The 22,249-nt window shown below is 37.6% G+C and overlaps 1 protein-coding gene across 6 annotated transcripts in view; it reads left to right on the top strand.

The window, feature by feature from the left end:
- LMO3 (LIM domain only 3) overlaps nt 1-19,814 on the top strand; it is a 59,807-nt gene extending 39,993 nt beyond the window's left edge. For all 6 annotated transcript variants that reach the window (XM_084880408.1, XM_084880406.1, XM_084880409.1 and 3 more), the window contains 2 exons: nt 5,675-5,800; nt 16,926-19,814. In XM_084880408.1, coding sequence (XP_084736534.1) covers nt 5,675-5,800; nt 16,926-17,031 — 232 coding nt within the window. In that variant the 3' untranslated portion in view covers nt 17,032-19,814. The remainder of the gene's footprint in view (nt 1-5,674; nt 5,801-16,925) is intronic.
- The last annotated feature ends 2,435 nt before the right edge of the window (nt 19,815-22,249 follow it).

A 22,249-nucleotide genomic window follows, 5' to 3' on the forward strand; every position in this document is an offset into this window, starting at 1 on the left:
AGAGTTGGTTAGAGGTGATCAGGCCAGGAGGGAAGGGCAGTTGGAGGTGATCAGGCTACAGGGGGTTGGGGGGACAGTTGGGGTCGAGTAGGCCGGCAGGCTGAGTAGTTAGGGGTGATCAAGCACGTAGGCAGGTGAACAGTTTAAAGCCAGTGGTCCCAGGTTGCAAGAGGGATGTCCCCCGAGGGGTCCTGATTGGAGAGGGTGCAGGCCAGGCCGAGGGATACCCCCCGTTGTGCACAAATTTTTGTGTACTGGGCCACTAGTCTATAATAATAGAAGCCAAGCAGTAGAACAAACATCTGGGTGACCTTCCAGACAAAGCCGGGGCTGTGAGGGGCCGAGACAGCAGGGCTACGGAGGCCTACTCTTGCATGAGTTTTGTGCATCAGGCCTCTAGTATATATATATAACCTTATATTTTAGAGAATACACACATGTGTATATATACAACCATGCATATAGAGGAAATGCAAATATATATTATGCGTGTGCATGCTAAACTTTACTTTTAGCAAGTGGCTTATATGTGTCTGTTTAGTATGATTTATATGTTAATATAAAATATATGAAGGCTGAATGTAATGAGCTAAATTAGAGTTAATTTCAGAGAATAAAAGTACTTAATTATGAAGGAAATAATATCTGAGTTTTCTTTAAACAGATGTACTTGGTTTCTTTAAAATGTGGTCAACACTTTTTTAATTGGCTTGAGTTTAACTTTAGAAACATTCAGAATCATCATGTGCACAAATGTATACTAAAAATAAGTGCTAAGTCACTGTGTACCATTTTTAAAACGTTAAACATTTTTATCTTTTGTGTGTGTGTGTGTGTGTGTGTGTGTGTTCACTGTTTCCTTTCTTCTTTTAACTCCCACAATATCTTCATCTCTGTGACAGTGGAGCACACTCTAAGACCCGACAGAGAGGGAACAATAGTTTTGTCTCTCTTCAGCCTTATAACCATTGAGCTTTTTACATTTTAAATAAAAGTATTGAGTGTTTAAAGTGTTTTATTTTCCATCACTACGTTCCTTAGTTTAAAAAGTGAAACAGGAAAGGAGATGAGAACTGTACTTGTAATAACAAAAAAGCAATTGCCCTTCTCAGTCTGTGAAAATGTTCTCTTTCTTCCCACATCACATATTTAATAAAACTTCACCATCCAACACTCAAAAGTTAAAGATCTTTTTGGTTGATTACAAATTCATTTACTTAGAGAATAAACTTTCTTTTCTCTGTTCATCTCTAGATTTTCTGCAGAAAGTTTTTTTTTTTTACATAGGATGATGAGTAAACCATCTTATCCTCAATATTAAAAATATGTATTTACTGTTGAATTCATGTATTTTCAAGTTGCTGAGAATTGACCGACTACCAGAAGAGAATATTTGGTCTTTGTTCAGAATTAAGGCTTAGTGCAGTGATATTTATTTATGCATCCCCCCGCCAAATAATAAATTAATTTGAGTCAAACACTATGCTTTTCATTGGCGAGGGGGAATTTGATTTAGTGACTTGAGCCACCGACCTGGTAAAAAAAAAAAAATCTATAGAAACATCTGGTGCTGTGAAATAAAAGACACTAATACAATGAACACGCGTTCCTGCTCCCCATGCCTGTAGTAAACCATATTTATTATTGCTATGTTAAATGATTATATGTCTTGAGTTTTTCTCTGTCCCCGCCCCCAGGAACTTTAGTAATGGATGTATACAAACCCATGCAGACTTCACCTGATTTATGACTATGTTGCGAAAGCTGTTGAACAGTTAGTAAAAAATGCAAAATTTTTTCTGGGAACCTTTAAAAATATAAATGTGTGTTGTCATAGTTTTTGCTATGCCACCCATACACCATACACAAAAAAATTATTGAATGTTTCCCTACTCATGTTCACTGTAGTGTAGGAAGTGTTATACAGCACACCGGAAAGCTGAGTTCTTGTCCGTAAGAAAGTTGTCTGTTTGGTTTTTATCTTCGTGTCTGTGTTTAGATTGTCAATACCAGGTAATAGCAGCAAAAAAAAAAAAAGGAATGCAAAAGAGACAGAAGCCTCCTTTGGGATTCCTGCAAATAGTACTTGCATTGATATTGTGTGGATGGCAGTTATCACTTTTTATATTGTAAGTCTACTTTTGGTAGTGTGTCAGAACAAGACAAAGGTCATATAGCGTAAAGCCTATGATGAGCATTGATGGTAAGAAACGATGTAGCCCATCAATGGGCAAATTAACCCCTGCTGTGCTTTAGTAATCTATAAGACATCTTAAAATGAGCAAAATGGATCAATAACCTTAGTTTTGTTTCCTTTCCCATAAATTTATGAGCTGGAACTCTGTGATTATTCAGATCAACATTTCAAAAATGATTCCCTTTCAGTGTAAATCTTTGTCTCAGTGTACTACTTACTGAATGTGCTTAGGCCCTTCTTTATGTGAAGACTGGATTGTAGAAACCTTATAAAGGAGAGATTAGCGAGATCTCTACCTTAACCAGGAAAGTGAATCGGTACTGACACCCTATTAAATGAGTCTGGGTGTGAGGGGTGGGGAGGAAAGGGTTACAAGAATTTCCAGGAATATGAGTAGTCTAAATGAATGAGATAATTAAAAGACTCTTCTTAAATATTTCCTAGACGTATCTGCAAAAATCTTAGGAACAAAATGTCTTAAGCTTAATTGATTTATGTGAAAATTCTTCTTGCCTGAGCCCAAATGTCACTTTGGGAAACCAAGGGATCACATTCTATATTTCGAAAAGCCCACGTTGTAAAATGGGGACTCTGCTTCCCCTCTCAGAGAATCTCAGTTCTTACTGAGAAAAAGGGAGACCGTGACTGTGGCTCCGGGGTGATCTCTTGATCCCTGGACCGTAGTGAGGGGGGGAAAAAAAAAAGTCTAACAAATGCATCGTTTTGCAGTAAATTAGATCAGATTTCCGCATCTCCGCACTCCGTCTGTGAGCTGACAGTTCAGTAAAATGTTCCCTTGTAAGGTTCGCCCTCTTAGGAAAAGGGGCAATAATTCATCATTAGGATTTCAGAGTCCAGGTGTAGATGGGAACTGATGGAGCCTCCAGCAAGGCAGGGAGGGTGCTCGGAAGAAGAAAATTTTATCTGAAGCCTAATTCCCTGGTTACAGCAGAGAATAATTAAGATAATATTGCTTCAAGAGTCCTTTTAATGATTAAAAATCACATATGCAGAATCGGTAGATTGGAGGGCAACAAACTGAAAGGCGGCAACGTCGGGGAACTGCTTTTGTGCACGTTGTGGCGGGAAGTGTACCCGTGGCAGCCCCGCTGTACGGGCAGCCACCGGAGACCAGGACCATTCCAAGGACTTTGTTTAGATGCAACAAATCATTTGTCTGTTATTAACCCAGAGCTTGTAATTATGCAGATTGCCATAGATTTTCCTGGGCCTGGAAGTGAGATTGAGGGTTGCTCACAGTATAGCAGGCAGCTCAGGGCTGGCCATGCATTACTGAACTTGCCACATTTATCATGTTGACTGATGGCAGCAGAAGCAGGTCTCAGGTCCCAGTGGTTAATGTAGTGGGTAATTAACTGTCATTTGCCTAGTAATAGGCTGATGATCAATGGTTTGTGTGGAAACAAATTCTAATCAGGTAGCTGATAAATGCTCAGCTAGCGAGAGCAATTGAAATTGGGGGAAACTATGTCCAGAATTTCAAAATGGCATTGTGTGTGTGTGTGTTTATTAGGTATAAGCAAACGGAGTCATCCTTGAACACAGCTTTCTCTCAGACTAATCGCATTTTATACCCAAAAGTGCATCTATATTCGTGGAGTAAAGAACTTTTTAAGATTTCCTTATTTCTCAAAAAAATTTTTTAAAAAGAAAGAGAGAAAGAAGAAACAAATGCTCATGTAAGGGATGTGCCTCCTGAACAGATCACAGGAAGTACACGAAAAGTGAATGCGAAATGTTGGCATGAACGAAGAAATCTGCTGACAAAAGAATAGGATGAAAGCTTTAGTTTGCGATGGTTTCATTTTTAATGATTGCCAGTAGGAGATGCAAGATATTACATTTTCAGTGACATTCTTTTTTTTAAAAAAAAATTATTTCCCAAAATAGGGATTGAGAACACAAAGGTTATTAGAGTTATATTCCTTAAAATAAGCATATTGAAACGCTTTAAAGATTTTTTTTTTTTTCAGGGAAAAGAAGCATGCGGCCATCTTTCATTTAGTCTTCTTGAATCTGAACCTTGCTTACGTTTTATCGAGTGTACAGATGATGAAAAGCATTTACAGTTTCTACCCTCAAGGCGCTTAAGTTCTTCAAGAGACAATCTTACAAAAACACAAGCCTGAACGTTGATTACGAGATTGGCCAGACACTTCGAAGCCGTTCTCGTAACTCTTTCCAACAATCATCATCAGCCTGCTAAGAGGAAATAGTTATACCCTTGAAAATGAGCATGCATGCCTTCAGCAAAGGAGCATGTCTTCGGAGTATGTCGAAAGTAATAAGAGAAAAACTTCAGCACATTTGTGCGTAATCCTTAAATTCAATAAAACGAAAGGCTAGGATTCTTTAAAGTACATTTTTATAACTAGAATGAGTTCTCTCCATAGCACCTTTGAATTCATTAGTTTAGAACTGCTTTTAATTTGGTCTTTCCCATGAGAGCCATTATATTTTTCTCCTGTCAGCCTGATGCTGGAGGAAAAAAAAAAAAGGAAACTGGCAGATGTGGTGTTTTTCATCTACTTTGCTTCCTAGTTAAAAAGTGCATTAACTACTATGCACAGAATAGGATTTGTGATAACTCTTTACCGCCATTAACAATTTTAAAGAGGCCTGGTTTAAATATTGCCAGTAAAAATGGATAAAATATTTTATTTTCTCCCATTATGCAACTGTGGAGACATTTTATATTGTACTATATTTCAGGTCATTACAATAACTATTTACTGGAATCTACAGCAAATAGGATTTTTTCTAAAAAAAAAAAAAAAAAAAAAAAATACCTTTTTCCCCCCAGACAATTCCAGTGGTTCTTACAGTATATTATGTTTCCACTTCTGATCTAGCTCTGTGTAGTTTATAGCCTCATTTACTTTAATGTGCTACCTGAATAACATAATCATAGCTATAACTATAGTATAGGGCCATAAGGTGCATGCGCCTGTAATGATTTTTGACTACTTAAATGGCTTGTTCATAAATGGCCCTTTAATAATAACGGCAAACCATTTAGTAACTGGGTGACAAAAACAGGGAGTCATTCAAATGGGTCTTTTTTTTTTTTTTTTTTTTTTTTTTTTTTTACCAAGTAAGATGTTTAATGTGTGGCATTGAGATGGAAGTTACATTGCGTTTCTATTTACTCCGTCTTCTAACAAGTAGACTTTCGCGATGAAGTCACCCCTTGTTGACTCCTGTGTGTGTAAGCTTCCCAATGTATTTGTCTTTTCCTTTGCCTCTCAAACAAGATGTGATTTTCATCAGAAAAGGTCAATCGAGTATGTATCACCAAAGAATATTTATGTATATGCCTAGGATAAGACGCACTTGAGTACATCATACGGCCTTGTGTATCCACGGCTTTGCAAAGGGTATTCGTGTCTTCTCTCATCACCATCTCCGATTTTCCTGTAAGAGTTTGAAGGAAAAACAAAATGTTTATTGTTCTAGGCTCTTCGGCGTGACCGGGAACTGCGCTGCCTGCAGCAAGCTCATCCCTGCCTTTGAGATGGTGATGCGTGCCAAGGACAATGTTTACCACCTGGACTGCTTCGCCTGTCAGCTTTGTAATCAGAGGTACTCAGATTTCATTTTGTCTCCTAAAAAACGGTAAAAGTCTCTTTTCTGGCTATTTATTTAACAGGTGGGAATGATATCAGTGCACTTTATTTAAAGCGATTACTCTCCGCATTTTTATTTTCTGCAAATGTTCATTCAGTGCCAGAAACGAACCACTGAGGAGAAAGGTCTCAAAACTGCATTTCTACGTAACAGGAATCCTTCACATTATAGGACGTGATAGGAAATAAAATGAATTCTGTAAAATTTTAGTCATTCTCTTCCTTGTTGTTTTCCTTTAAATCCTAGCTGGTCTGGCTCTGTGGATAGAGCGTTGGCCTGTGGACTGAAGGGCCCCAGGTTCGATTCCAGTCAAGGGCACATGCCCAGGTTGAGGGCTCAATCCCTAGTAGGAGACATGCAGGAGGCAGCGACCAATGATCCTCTCTCATCATTGATTCTCTCATCATTGATGTTTCTATCTCTCTCTCCCTCTACCTTCCTCTCTGAAATCAATAAAAAATAAAAAGTACATTTAAAATATCTTTACTTTTTCATACTACTTCTGTGAGCAAACACATTTGCACTGAGGCAAATAGGGATTCATGGCAGGTAGTATTTATCTTGTTCATATTTATAGTTGCCTTACCTCTTAATTTCTGTTTTTAATATTTTTATTAATTTCAGAAAGGAAAGGGAAATGAGAGAGGAGAGAAGCATTAATGATGAGAGAGAATCATTGATTGGCTCTCTCCTGCAGAACCCACATTGAAGATCTAGCCCACAACCTCGGCATCTGCCCTGACTGGGAATTGAACCTTGACCTCCTGGTTCATAGGTCAATACTCAACCACTGAGACATACCAGTCGGGCTTGATTTCTTATCTTGAATTTTAACCTTATTTTATATGTACTTTCTAAGTTGCTTCAAGTCTCTTTGCAAACAAGGCCAGAGACAGCTAATAATTAAACAATTATCAGCATTGGAGAGGCAGCATTGAAGAATAGAGTGTTGCACAGTAAAAACCTAATTCTGGTCTGAACTTTGCCCCTAATAATATGTCTGACCATAAACCAGTATTAGCTCTCAGAACGTCAGTTTTCTCATTAATAACACAAGAGAGCTGGATTAGTCAATTGCAGAGAATCCTTTCATCTGAAAGGCTTATGACTTCATCCCGTTTTTCTTTATTGAAAGTTATAACTTTTATTTCCACTGGGAACTATATACTACCATACCTATTTTATGTGACCAATGCAGAGGATATTAGAATATTAAAATGCACACATCATTAACAATGTATTTCAAAAATTAGTGCCCTTGATGGTTTTAATGGAAATAAATCCCGTGCAAGTGTGAAAACACCTGGACAAAGTATGTAATCAGAAAATATTAGTTGTGCCCAGTTTTCAGTTATTGCAATTTGCTGTTTTACTGTGCAATGCAGCACCTTCTTATGAGGCCCTACAGAGCAGTAGAAAGAATGTGATGTTACAGTGAGAACTGGATTCAAATTCCAGCCCCACCATGAATCAGCTTGTGACCTTGGGAATGTTAACCTCTCTGATTTCCTTTTCACACCCTTAAAATAAAGATAGTAATGCTTATCTTACAGATTTGGAAAATCAAATCAAATAATTTATATAAATACTGGGGATAAGTTCTTAGATATTAGAGTTAGAAATTAGGAAATAAAGCAATAGGTTCTCAAAAACTAGTTCTTTTACCTTATAACTCACTGTACCAAATAATATTTCACTAACTTGGTTTTTACACAAGATATATAGCTCAAGCTTGGCTGGCATGGCTTCATGGTTGAGTGTCGGCCTATGAACTAGGAGATCATGATTCGATTCCTGCTCAGGGCACATGCCCGGGTTGTGGACTCCATCGCTAATCTGGGGCATTCAGGAAGCAGCCAGCCAATGATACTTTCTCATCGTTGATGTTTCTCCCTCCCTCTCCCTTCCTCTCTGAAATCGATAAATTATTATATTTTTTTTCTTTCTTTTTTTTTAAATTATTATATTTTTAAAAGATATATAGGTCAATAATATCTCTTGCTAAATCGATATTCAGAATGTGACTCAGTATACATACATTGCTGTATATAATTTGTCCAGGAAATAATTGAAGACGTCATCTCACAACATCCTGAGTCTTCACAACAAATGCCTGGAATCAACATAGTTTAATTCAATCCACAGTGACGTTTAACCAAAGATAAATTGTCAAATACACATGTTGTTTATTGTATGTAAGGCTATGAATAAAGAAACACAAATATCCACATATCAATACAGACACAGTGAAAAATTAGACACATGTATATGCATGTGTACATGTATGCACACATGTACACACATGTGTATTAGTAGTAAATTTAAAATACTTCTGTTTACTTGTTACATTGGTCCACTAATACCACCCACTAATAAATACAGTTATCGTCATGTAATAACATTTACTGCTTTTCTACTTATAAATGGTTACATGTTCATAGTAGAAAACTTAGAGAATACAAAGGGATAAAGACTATCATATCATAGCTCACTATTCTCTCACTATTTTAAGAGAAAATATTTTAATATTTTGGTGTGTAGCCAGCTGTACAATTTTTATACATATATGACAAGTGATATATAGCATATACTTTATATCAGGGGTCCTCAAACTTTTTAAAGTGGGGGCCAGATCACGGTCCCTCAGAGAGCTGGAGGGCCGGACTATATGAACTACTAATACCTACTGTAACACCTCGGCTGCGCTCACTGCCCAAAAAACCTGGCGGGCTGGATCAGACTCCTCTGCGGGCCGCATGTGGCCCGCGGGCCCTAGTTTGAAGACCCCTGCTTTATATTATAGGCACATTTGAGCGAATTAAAGGAAAGTAACAGCAAATAGCCCTAATATTTAATATTTGGCCTTTTTATGTACTATAGTGTGCCTTTGTACCTGACTTTAAAAATTTTTTTAAGCCCTGGCCAGTATGGCTCACTTGATTGAGTGAAATCTCGTGCACCAAAAGGTCACAGATTTGATTCCTGGTCAGGGCACATGCCAGGGTTGTGGGCTCCATCGCCAGTAGGGACCATGCTCTCTCTCAAAACCAATAAAAACATATTTTTAAAAATTTTAAAGTTCCCTTTAAGGTGTTTTAAATTTTCTTGGGTTCAGTTTTATGGATATAGCTTCATATAATAAATCATCAGGTGTATAGAAAGATGGCATCTCATTATAATTTTAATTAGCATTCATTTGCTTACTAGTGCCACTTTACTATTTCTTCTTTTAGGGAACTGCCTGTTTATGCCCTTTGTCCATTTTTCTATTAGGGCAGGCTTACCGGTTTTATTCATGTTGTACACCGAAAATTAAAACATCATTCAAGCGCTAAACCCAGGCTAAATTCTATTATGATGCAAAGTAATTGTAGGTTGTTAATGCTATTTACAAATCGTATTTTATTTTATTTCACCATTGAAATACACAGTTGCACTCACAATTAAGTCTATCTCCTCAGTAGAACTCAGTCAAGTAAGACAAACACTCCTAAATTTTGACTCTAAAACTGTTCCCATTCTTATTGCTGCAAAATACTACTCTAATGTCATTATTAAAGCACCTCATATATTTCTCTGTTCGCTTCATTTATTACATGCCACAATGGGACTGCGTAGTTCCGGTTCTGCACAATTAGCACTTACTTACTGTCTTGTCACTTCGGCCCCAACAAGACAAACTTCTTTAATGCAGGAAGTCAGCTCATCTTCATCAGCCAAGCAAAGCAGACACATTTTGTTACTCTCAATCCAGAAGGCTTGCAACATAGGAGATTCTGCTTTTACTTTGACATTTCCTTAGGAAATCCCCTTTAATAAAGCCATATGCCGCATGAGCCTCTACTTTCAGTAACCGAATCTTGGTCATAGTATTGTACCTTTTCAAGTGAAACCTAAGGCATAAAGGTTATTTATAGGCACTTTCCCTTAAGCAAACTTCATTGACAACCGACATCATATCAGACATGTTTATGAGTTTTATTTAGCAGTCTTTCCATCTTAACTTTTCAATCAAAATATTATGGATAGCATCATATTTCTGAATATCTAAAAACTATTGGCAGTTATAAACTTTCAGGATGGGTTTCCCTTGTACAGTACATACCTTCTCTGCCCTTTTTAGAAGGCTCTGGCGAAAAACATAGAGTTCTGAATTAAACATCTAAAAGCTTCTCTATTTTGAAAGGAAATCAGAGGAAGGTTGTTTCGGGTGTGTTGTATAATAACTGGAGTCTTGTTTAGAACTGGAAAATTCTGTGTAATAGTTAATGTCTTAAAGGTGAATGGTCCCCCTCCCCTTAGAAAATTCTGTGAAACTAAATAATGGTTTTATAAGAAAAGGAAATGACATGCTTGTTTGGAATGGAATGAAATGGACTCAAACATGTAGACTTGTATAACATTTCGTTTTCTTCTATTAAAGGATAAGAGCTTTGTGCTTGGCTCTGTAGAAACAGGGGGGAGTGCAATTTAGTTTCTCTCTCAAAGGTATTCAGAGCTAGGGGCAAGAGGGGACATCAGGGACTCACAGGAGAGTGTAATTGATGGGACACAGATTCATCCCAATGGACGAGAGGTCCATGCTGGGAGTCTTAGGGCAGCATCACAGGCTGATGTTCTAGGTTTCATGAAAGATCCCCCCCTCCCCCAGACTAGTTGGGATACAGGAATTTGTCTAGTCAGGGGTGGGTGAGATGAGGAAGCAGGAAGTAATGAGGAAATGGAATTCCCAGACAGATGGAGCAGCATGAAAGGCATGGCGCTGTGAGAGTGTATATATATATATTGTATATATATGGATATATATATATGGCTAATATGCTAAGTGTCCATATGACCGGTAGCTATGATGTGCACTGACCACCAGGAGGCAGACACTCAATGCAGGAGCTGCCAAGCTGCAGTGACTTGGCATCTATGGTTCTCAGGTGACACACCCCAAAACCAGAGAGAATGGAGAGCCCGATTCCTCCCATGGCCGTGCGATTCCACCTTTGGCCGTGGGTTATGTTGTTGCTGGGGCACTGTAGGCTCTGAATCTGGTTTACTGCACACTCGCATTTGTGTTCCACACCCTGTACGACAGCAACTTTGCAGAGTGCCCTCTCGCACTCCGGATCCCTCAAGGGATGTCAGAGATCCAGCTTCGGCCTGATCCTTGAAGGCCAGGCCAAGGGACCCCACCAGCCTAAGGGTCCCCACTCACTCTGCAGACACTCGGGAGGGACCATGGGATGTTGGCTCCAGGGCGTGTCCAGCCTGTCTCGCCCAGTCCCTCCCCACCCCGCAGGCCACCTTCTAATTAATTTCCTTTCAATGTGCATGAATCCGTGCACCAGGTCACTAATCTAATATGTTTGGGAAATGAAAAGTAGCTCAGTGTGCTCAGAGATGAGACCAGGAATTTGGTAGGGATGGTAGTGAGGAATGGAGCAAGGAGCAGGAGATGAAATTGTAAAGGTAGAAAGTCAGTGACTAAAAATCGAAATGAATGCAAATTTTCATCACTGCATCTAAAATACCTTTGTGATTGAAAGCTATTTGGTTCTGGGACAAATCCATCTTAACCAATATTTATTGACCACCCACCCCAAGCGATAGTACAGTTTATGGTGGTATTTCACAGGGATCAAAAGAAATAAAACTCATGTCATTTTAACCTCAGCACTACTGTCCAGATTGGGGAACCTATTAAACACAAGAAAATTTGAAATGCCAAAGCAAATGAATGATACACTAACAAGTGCTCTGGGAAAGCACAGTGCTGCCGGATCAGGGAACATTGATGGGAGGAGTGGAAACTGAAGAACGTTTAGCATTTATGTTCCTATCCCTGGCTAGGTAACATTCTAAGCAAAGATGAAAAAATGATCATTGGCAAATAATAATGAAAGCACTTTTTTTCCCTACTTTATAGACGTGAGAACTTATTTTCAGAGGTGTTAAGTAACTACCAGAAGTGTGAATGTATTCTGTGTCTTTACATGGTTTAAAATTAGTGCAACTAAGATTTAAATGCCTATCCCTGTGATTACATGGGCCGAGCCTGGTTTTTTAATCATTGTATTGCATTATTCAGGCATTTTTATTATTGCCTTTGCTATTAATAGATAATTTTGAATGGGACTGATTCAATGTGTCAAGCATTATAATAAGATGCTTTATTATATTCTTTTTATTAGATTTATTGGGGTGACACTGGTTAACAAAATTATACAGGTTTCAGGTGCACAATTCCACAACACAATCATCTGTGAACTATATTGTGTGTTCACCACCCCAAGTCCAGTCGTCTTCCATCTACATTTATCCCCCTTATACCTTCCTCTACCTCCTCACTCTCCTCATCCCCCTGGCAATCACCACACTGTTGTCCAGTGTCTATGAGTTTTTTCTCTCTTTTTTCTTTTTTGCTCAAATGCTCCACCTACCCCTACCTAGCCCCACCCCTCCTGACTGCTGTCAACCTGCCCTCCATCCATGGCGTCTGTTTTACATGTACTAACTCATTTAAAGCTCAAAATAACCCCTAAGTAGGTATCCTTATTGATCTCATTTTACAGAAGAGGAAACTAAAGTACAAACAAGTAACTAATTCAAGGTTACACGATTAGAAAATGGTAAACAAGATTTGAACCTTGGCAGTCTGGTTTTCTTCTGTGGACTCGGAGTCCTCATGAGGGCTAAATCAAGAAGGGTATTTTATTGTCTGGCAACGTGGATATAAATGTGATTAGATACAGTTGTGTTATAGTAAGGTAGACTTTGGACAATTTCTAGCAGAACTCAAGGTGCATGTAGTGTAACTTGGGGCAGAAAAGAGTGTTACGAATGAAGTGTGTAATGACAACGGGCTGTCCTTGGGAAAAGAGTAAATTTGTGCACAATTCTATAGTGATGGGACAGGGATTATATACCTGCACCTCTTACTGCAAACAAGGTAAGTATCTGATACTTGAGGGTGTTCCATAGGAAAGTAAAGACATTGGATATATGTGTTGAATCCACCTCTTTTTAAAGTGCTGTGAAATGGAAATTAGTTATAATTGACCATCACTGATCTCAGGGAAATAAGGTGACTAAGTTAACATTTTCATTTCTTAGCAAGTATGTTACCTATGGAGGCTTCTTAGCAGAGGTTTTGATAACCTCCTGCAAACTACTCTAAGCCCATATTTTATACAGATGATTTATTAACCACACTTACTTCCTGTGCTTTTCAACTGTATTAGGCCACATGATTTCAACTAGAATCACTTAAAAAAAAATCTGAAAATTAAATCTGTTATTAATTGCAAAACATCACCATTAGATGGTTTAAAAAATCTTTTTAGGAATCATGACATATTTTTCTAAATAAAGGAAAAACTAATTGAACTGCCTGTATCACAAGTAGTGATGATTACTTTCAGTTTGCTTTCAGGAATTTTAGCCCTACCGATTAATATACTAACAGTGTTCTCTGGCCATTCCTGCTTTTAAAATATTTTTTTCTTTAAGCACTACATCTCTTCAGGAGCTGGTTATATAGCATTAGAAATTAGCCTGCCATACAAAAAAAATCATACTTATAGATCATTTTGTTAAGTATCTAATATCTGCATTGCTCTTTCTTTAATTTCTTCATGCTTATATTTGAAACATTTTAAAGGAGGATGCCAATTTTAATTGCATCCCAACCATAAGTTGCCTTTAACCAGGCTGTTTTGTTTGAGTTATGTGTATCATTGTGACATTCCTCACCCATGCTTCGCTTCATCCCAACCTTTAAGTCTAAATTGAAATGCACGTAAAATGTACTTTATCCAGTTGACAATACATTAGTAACTAAATATTCAGGTAGGAATACTTTAGATGAATTCCATGTATATTACCATCTCATCAAATGGTAGGCAGGCCTTTTTTAAAAAACTGTGAAAAGGAATAATTATAACTAATACACACACACACACACACACAAAAAAAAAAAAAAAAAATCTAGATAACTTTGTAGCCTCATGCTTTACTGCCTCCGGGTAAAAGCATGGGTCTTGAATCCAAAGAAGCCTGGTTCCTTTCCTTCATGTACCACATGCATCCTACCTATGAAACCCTGGGCAGGTCTTTAAATTCTGGGAGGAAGCCTCTGGTTTTAAAAGTCAATGGTGATATCTGTAATCTAGGTTGGATGAAAGAAATAATGTGATCACCTGTGTACATGCTTTGTGTTAGCTAACACCCGGTAAGTACCGTATTTTTCGGACCATAAGACGCACCGGACCATAAGACGCACCAGTTTTTAGAGAAGAGAAATGAAGAAAAAAAGATTCTGAAACAAATAGTATCCTAAAATATTTTATGTGCATTAAAACCCAACATCACAGTCATAAACACATGTAATCAACCCTGTAAAGTAAACAGCAGCATTTAGAACCATTTTAGAGCCGGGCAAGCACACAGAGACCACACAGAGCCAGGCAAGTAAAAAAACTTTTTTTTTACAGTATATGTGTAGGCTATATTTGGACCATAAGACGCAGGGACTTTTTCCCCCCACTTCTGGGGGGGAAAAAGTGCGTCTTATGGTCCGAAAAATACGGTACTTTATGAAAGGTGGCTATTATAATTACCAACATTTCAGCCATTGAGGTAAAGCTTTACGTATTCCATTTCTACTCTTTATCACAAACTTGCAAAAGTGATTGATACTAGAGATAAGAAACACTGAAGTGTCATCTTAATATCTTAAGTGGAAAGTTGGGATTTGAGTCCTATTCCTTACAATATGCTTCTCTACCTTTCAGATATTTCTTATTATAACATCCCCACAATCCAGTGATATAGCTGTTTTTATCTTACCCTCAGAGAACTAACTCAGGAAAAGTATGAAATTTACTTTATATCTTTTTTTTCTCACTCTGATTAATCAGTTTATGAATCTACAAATAAAAATGATCTAAATTTCCAGGCCTCTGAAGGTAAAAATGATATGATAGGATATGACAAAAAAAAAAACAACATACATTTTTATTTAATTGTGCATAGAATTAAGGTGATTGTTAAAAATCATGTTTAAAAATTAAAGCAAAATTGTAGATACATGGAGTTGAAAGAGTATTTCCATTTTTGTTATTTTTCTAGGAAAAAAACACCTCAGCTGGAGCATGAATGCTTTACTGAATTTATTTACTTTTGGCTTCTTAGTTAAAATTAATTGCAACATTAACATAAATTGAAATTTTTTGAACAGTAATTACATATATTATTCATGCTATTTTATATAATCTCAAAAAAGTATTTTTTAAATATATTTTTATTGATTTCAGAGAGGTAAAGAGAGGGGGAGAGGAAGATAGAGACATCAGTGATGAGAGAATCATTGATTGGCTGCACCTTGTACATTCCACACTGGGGATGGAGCCTGAAACCCAGGCATGTGCCCTAGCCAGGAACTGAACCGTGACCTCCTGGTTCGTAGGTTGATGCTATAGCACTGAGCCACAATGGCCAGGGAGAAAAATATTTAAAGTGGCTGTTAGGCCTGTCCTTTTCTTCAGCACGTCTTAGTACTCAAGATAATCTGCAAAAACTGGTCTATTCCAACACCACTTTTTAAAACACAATATTTAAAGTTTACAGTGTGCAACCATTAAAAAGAAGATGTACTCAAAATCCAAACTTGACTGTTCATTGCATCCAATAGTCTTGACCACACACAACTCCAGGATTTCAAGATCAGCACACGCTCTGTATTTTCAATCAACATCATCAGCGGGCAGTAATCCAGTTGGAAAAAAAAAAGTAAATTCCACAAATGAACAGACCAATCTTCTTTAAGAGGAAAACTAATTCTTTTCAATCTACTTTTTTTTTTTTTTACACCATTTCCCTCTATCTACTTAAGCTAGAATAAGGATAAATTTCCAAAGCTACCCAGTTGGAAAATAAATAGGTTCACTGTTTGTCTAGCATTCCAATCTTTGCAAATGTAAATCAGTCCAACTGCCCCTCATTTAAACTCTCAACTTCACAAAACATTGAAGGGTGGCTTTCGGTGCACAGTTTAATCTATCCACTAAGATTTCTGCTTGAACATCCTCTGAAATAGACTATCTGATAAAGAGAGACCACTATCAAAGGTCAGTGAGGTCAACTTGTATAATTACAAGTAGTTTTACTGGGTCAACTCTACCAGACACTGCTGTTTGAAGGTTAAATTGTTACAATTAAAAATATATACAGATCTCCCCAGAGTTACTTCATTGTTAAATGTACCAGAAACTGCACAAGCATTTATTTCTGACCTTAATTGTATCCAAAGTGTCACCGTGGGGAAATTACACCAAAAAAAAAAAAGCACTTATTTTGTTTTATTGCATAAAATAATAATTAGCTCCTGGGCACTAGCTTATGTATCACATCAATATTAAGAAGTTTGTTCAGGTTATGCCCTTTGGTTTAATTGAAAGTGCTCCAAGAAATGACATTTACTATTTTGTAGTTGATAAACTTGCTATAAATAAAGGAATATGGCCCAACCTCAGAGTCCTGGTGCTAAAACAACTTTCACTTCAGAATGACCACTTTCTAATTACTAGAATTTAATCACATTTTTATAACAAAGAGTAAAAGGAAGTTTTAAATGGAAAGCTTTAAAATGGGCTATTTTTTAATTGTTTGATTCATTTTAATGCCTTTACTTATTTTTTTGGCGTGTAAAGTGGATAAATGGCCAATCATGAAATCTTTCATAACCACTACAGTGAAATATTATCATTCCTTCTTGTTTTAAGGATCAGTTCCATGTTATATATCAGTTCCATTTTCTTCCTTATGTGGTAAAATAAAATTAAAAATTCCCTTTGTTGTCCTATATATTTTCCTCAATGTTCCTATGATTTTTATATGTAAAGGTAGGGTTTCAAAGTTCGTGTACAATGCTTCAGTTGTTGACAATAAAGGGAACTTTCGCGGCCACACTTTCTATTTCAGGGAATTACCGTGTAAAATTATTATTAGGAGAAAGAAATCTTCAAATCTGCAGATCTGAGTGAAAGGGTCTTAACACATTTTATTTTATTTTATTTTTTAATATTTTCAGATTTTGTGTCGGAGACAAATTTTTCCTCAAGAATAACATGATCCTTTGCCAGACGGACTACGAGGAAGGTTTAATGAAAGAAGGTTATGCACCCCAGGTTCGCTGATTTATCAACATCACCCTGTTAAGAACACAAAGCACTACATTCTTTTATCTTTTTTGCTCCACATGTATATAAGAATTGACACGGGAACCTACTGAATAGCGTAGATATAGGAAAGCAGGATGGATATATGAAATAAAAGGGGGACTGCATCTGTATGTAGTGATATTGCCCCAGTTCAGAGTTGAATGTTTATTATTAAAGAAAAAAAAAACATAATGTACATATTGCTGGGTTTTTTTGCTTGCTATTCCTTTTTGTGTCACTTGGCATGAGATGTTTATTTTGGACTATTGTATATAATGTATTGTAATATTTGAAGCACAAATGTAATACAGTTTTATTGTGTTACCATTTGTGTTCTGTTTGCTTCTTTGTATTGTTGCATTTAGTACAATCAGTGTTTAAACTTACTGTATATTTATGCTTTCTGTATCTACCAGCTATTTTAAATGAGCTGTAACTTTCTAGTAAAAAAAATTGAAGAGCAAATCTCACTAATGATACACATATAGATAAAGCAAGTCTAGCAACATTAAAAAACTAAAAAATAAAGACACACACAAAGCATTTTAAGCAACATTCACTATGATTGCCACCATGATTTAGTCTATCAGTGTTCTCTTTATAACCCCCTATTTTCAGGGGGTTAAGATCAGCTTTAAAAAAATGCATAAAAATTTCATCTTAAAGCACTTTCATTTTATATCAACATGAAAAGTGCCACTTTTAGAATAACTTTAAAGCTTAACAGTTATCCTTTTAATATTTTCTGTGTGTGTGTGTGTGTGTGTGCACGCACACGCGTGCTCTTTACCTATATTATGGTTTTGCTGTTTGTTTTTTTCAGCCATTCACCCCTTATGTGAACTAGTGCCTTTGGGTATCATGTAAATTTTTTCCAAAGGGTTACTTTAAGAAAGTATTAACACAAATTATAAGGTAACTTAAAATGATTAAATTTCTTGTACAAATTTAGCCCAGATTGCTCCATAAAAGCTGAGTGTTTAATAACTTATGGCCTGATACATTTCTGGCACTAAAAGGATTTGACTGTAAACTACTGAAATCATGATAATGCACATTGACGCTATGATGTAGTGAGGTTACTTTTGATCGGGCGACATAGTGCTCATAGAATCTTCTAGAAGAAGAGAAACAAAGGGATTGATAAAAAGCTGAGAACTGGTGATTATATATTTTTCTGTATTACATGCCACTTATTTTAGTGTTTAAAAATGAACACTTTAAAGTTTGATGCATCTTACTCTTGCTTTCTGTAATTGCCCATTCAGTATCCATTACACTTAAACTGAAATCTGTCATTCCATTTTTTAAAGGTGAAATAGTATTCCCTTACCTACATGATAGCTGATAAAGAAGAAAATGTTCTAGAAACAGAAATTATGGAGACTGATTATTTAGATTATAATTTAAGAAATTAAAAATGAGTCTATAACACCCTCTTCCGCATTGCTCACATTTTGCTTCTTTGCTTCTGTTCCCTAGCAATGAAACTACATGTTAACAATTTAATCCCATGCAGGCACAATGAAGCCTGTTTTTACTAGAGCAAATTTAGTGCTGTGGCTTTTTGTAATTTTTATTTTTTCTTGATTACTTGTATAGGAAACAATATTTCCCAGTGTTATTTACATACATATTTTGTCCTGTCGATATATGTATTGCAGATAAAAATTAAGTGTGATACCTGAGTTCTTGGTTTGGGGCCAAAATATTAAGCTGCAAATAATGCTGGTGTAGATTTGAGTTGTTTTAAAAATCAAAGCTTTATTATAGACATGCATGTAAATCTGGATATTGCCTCTCATTTTTAAGGAAATGATTCTGTGAAAAGTGAATGATATGTATTTTTCCAAATGCTTCATGGTTAAGAGTGTTCAAGTCACATGTCCCCCAAATGTAAGATACACCCAGAAAAAAATAGCTATTGAGGCCCAGAACAAAACTATTATTTTAGCCTTTGAGCCTTACATTTGTTTCATGAAAAGACTTGCATAGCCAAAACTAAAAACCCCAAAACAAAACAGAACAACGAATGGGTGCAGGGGGAACAGTGAGAAATGGCACCCAAATAGCGCCCTTTAAGAGTCGCTTGACATCCATGTGGATGTACAGTTTTAATTGCCAGTATCTTTTTCAAATGATCTTCTAAATATTTAACTGGTTTTTGCATACGCTAAGATCAATATTGTCAAAAATACCTGTAAACTGGGAAGAAACCGTTCAACTGTCCTTCCAACCCAAAGACCAAACCACGTTTTATTAACTGCCTTTTATTTTGCATAATCCTTTGGGAATTAATTCTTATGCTTTTCCTACGAAGGAAACTACTCACCTGGATTAAAGATTAAGGCCTTAATCTCCTTAGATTATCATTAATCCCTATGAATTTGTGAAACAAGACAGAAATAGGCCCTTTTGGAACTAATTGCCCATAAAGAGTAGCATTTTTGACCTGAAGTATTTAAGCTAATTGTCTTGACTATCCCAAGTCCCTGAATTGTTGTCAACTTTCCTCTTTGTGTTGTGTAGCCCTGATGTCACGTTGCTTGTTATCCGATGCCTCCAGTAGGACACCTCCGATGGAGCTTTGATTTCTCGAGCAGGGAGAGCTCCCTTCCTAATGTGCATCACGCATAGGCTGCCTCTGATGAAGGACCAGGAGCCTTCAGTTCACCAGAATGCTGGCTGAGTTTAAAAGCTGACCTGTGTTTGTAATTTCACTTTCATCTTGCTTAATAAATATCTGCTGGGTTCTTTCATTCGTGTTTTTTTTTTTTATATTTGGGTTTATGTTTTTAATAAAAGGGGTATGACACTATTTGATTGCTCTTAAAATTGACAAAATCTAGATGGCATCTAGAACGCAAGCATTAAGTGCATGAAGAAGGGGGGGGGAGTATGTAAGGCTTTTAAAGGGTAAATCGTAAGCATAAACAAAGTAGCTCAAATGCTTTCTCCAAATTGTATATTTAAGGTATCTGAGCTAGGTAGTTTACTGCTATTTACTTTTTTTGTGGGGAAAATAAAGCTGTCAACATGAAGGTAGCAATTACTGGGTGTAATTTTGAACATACATACAAATTTTAAGTGATCTTTCTGAAAGCAACTGTATTGGCAGACTAAATTTCAAGATCTCTCTTTTCTGCATGATGAATTAAAGAAAAAAAAACAAAACAAAAAAAAACACAACTCAATCCTACATTTTCAGGGACAAGATGGTGTGCCTTACCTGAAGCTGGGTGCTGAAGGTTTTATCTGTAGTCAAATCTACCATAGACAAGTGGCTTCCTTCTAACTATCCCTTTAGGCAAATATCCTCAGAATAGTCACTTAAACAATTTCATAAAAGTGATATAGTCTCTGCATGCTCAGTGTTCACTTCAGTAAGTTGTAGAAACAATCTGCATGTTTATTGTAATAGTCCATTAGCACAGAATGCAGTTTTAGCAAAAGCCTTTTGATGATTACTTTTTCTTAAAAACACCATGCTATGTAATAAAGAGGGAATATGCAATATGCAAATTGACCATCACATCACGACAAAGATGGTGGCACCCAGTCCCCTCAGCCCCACCAGAGTCCCCCGGTCCTTTCAGCCCTGCTGGGGTGGAGGGGGGAGCAGCAAGCATACAGTGGGGCCGGACCCACCCTCAGCCCCCCAGGTCCCCGTGGCTGGTCCATGGCACAAACAAGGCTTGGATGGCAGCTGCCCAGCCACCTAGGGCCAACCCGAGGCACAGGCAAGCCTCAGATTGCAGCTGCCCAGCTGATGCTTGAGGCACAGGCAAGCCTCAGATGGTGGCTGCCCAGCCACCCAGGGCCACCTGAGGCTCAGGTAACCAGGTCCAACTGAGGCTTGTGCTGCCAGCAGTGGCAGCAGCAGAGGTGTGATGGGGATGTCACATTCCCCTGATCACTGGACTGTGAGGGCTCGCCAGGCTGAGGGACCCTAATTGAAGGTAATAGAAAGCCAACCTTTAATAGAACCTCAGATGAATTTTCATGCACTGGGCCTCTAGTTCTATATAATAAAAACTTAATATGCTAAGTGTCCAGTGGTCAGGTTGGCTATTCAACCAATCAAAGCATAATATGCTAATGAGATGCTAAAGCTGCCAAACAGCTCACTATGACATGCACTGACCACCAGGGGGTAGGCAGTTGACTGGTCAACAAGTCTCTATAACGTGCATTGACTACCAGAAGACAGATGCTCTGACTGTAGGTTAGCTTAATTCTGGGGTCTGGCCAATCAGGACTGAGTGAGATGGGCCAGACACACCCTGGAGCCCTCATACAGTCCCTCCCCAGCTGGCCAACCTCCTGCATCCCGCCCAGCCCTGATTGTGCACCAGTGGGTCTCTTGGCCTAGCCTGTGCCCTCTCGAAATCCGGGACCCCTCAGGAGATATCAGAGCCAGTTTCTGCCCAATCCCATAGGCCAAGCCAAGGCACCCCACTAGATATCTCTTGAATGTGATTTTAATGCAGTTGAAGGTAATAGAAAGCCAACCTTCAATAGAGCCATGAATTCAAGGAGTATTTATTGAGAACCTACTATGTGACAGGCCTAGCCCAGAGCACTCAGCCTCCTTTGGGCAGACTTAGAATACTAGGGAACCTCAGATGACTTTAAGGTGTCTTTGTACTGATATGTACTCATCTCAAACCTACTAATAATGAGCACACAAAAAGCAAATACGATCTTCTACCTATTCAGCTTGTCATGGCTCTGAAAGGCCCAGAAAATATCTCAGGTAATCAATGTGTTCGGAGAATTATCTCACACAAATTACTCATTAACTCAATAGCACATAATAAAAAAAGAACATCAATTAATTAATGAGTCACCCTCAGATCACTCTGATTACAAAAGAGCTCTGTTGAAACAGCGGTTATAAATGGAGCTGCCTCTCTTTCCTCATTGTTTGCAATTGGCCCGTTTATTTGGCTGAAACCAGTGTCATATTTAACACATGCCTGTAGGTAATTGTGTGATTAGTTTCACAAATGAAGAATTCTGAAAATCGACTGCTTTGTAAGACCTTAGAAATGGTCAGGAAATTAAAGGAAACCCTCATTTTCACAACAGCTTCACTTGAAGCCAAGTTATTAAAAGGGTATTATCTATCCAAATGGTATACTTCTGCTACCAGCCAGACTCTGAGACTTCGGCTCTTGCCTTCTTGAAGGAA

The sequence above is a fragment of the Pipistrellus hanaki genome (genome assembly GCF_964339955.1).
Source record: "Pipistrellus hanaki genome assembly, chromosome: 3".
NCBI lineage: Eukaryota > Metazoa > Chordata > Mammalia > Chiroptera > Vespertilionidae > Pipistrellus > Pipistrellus hanaki.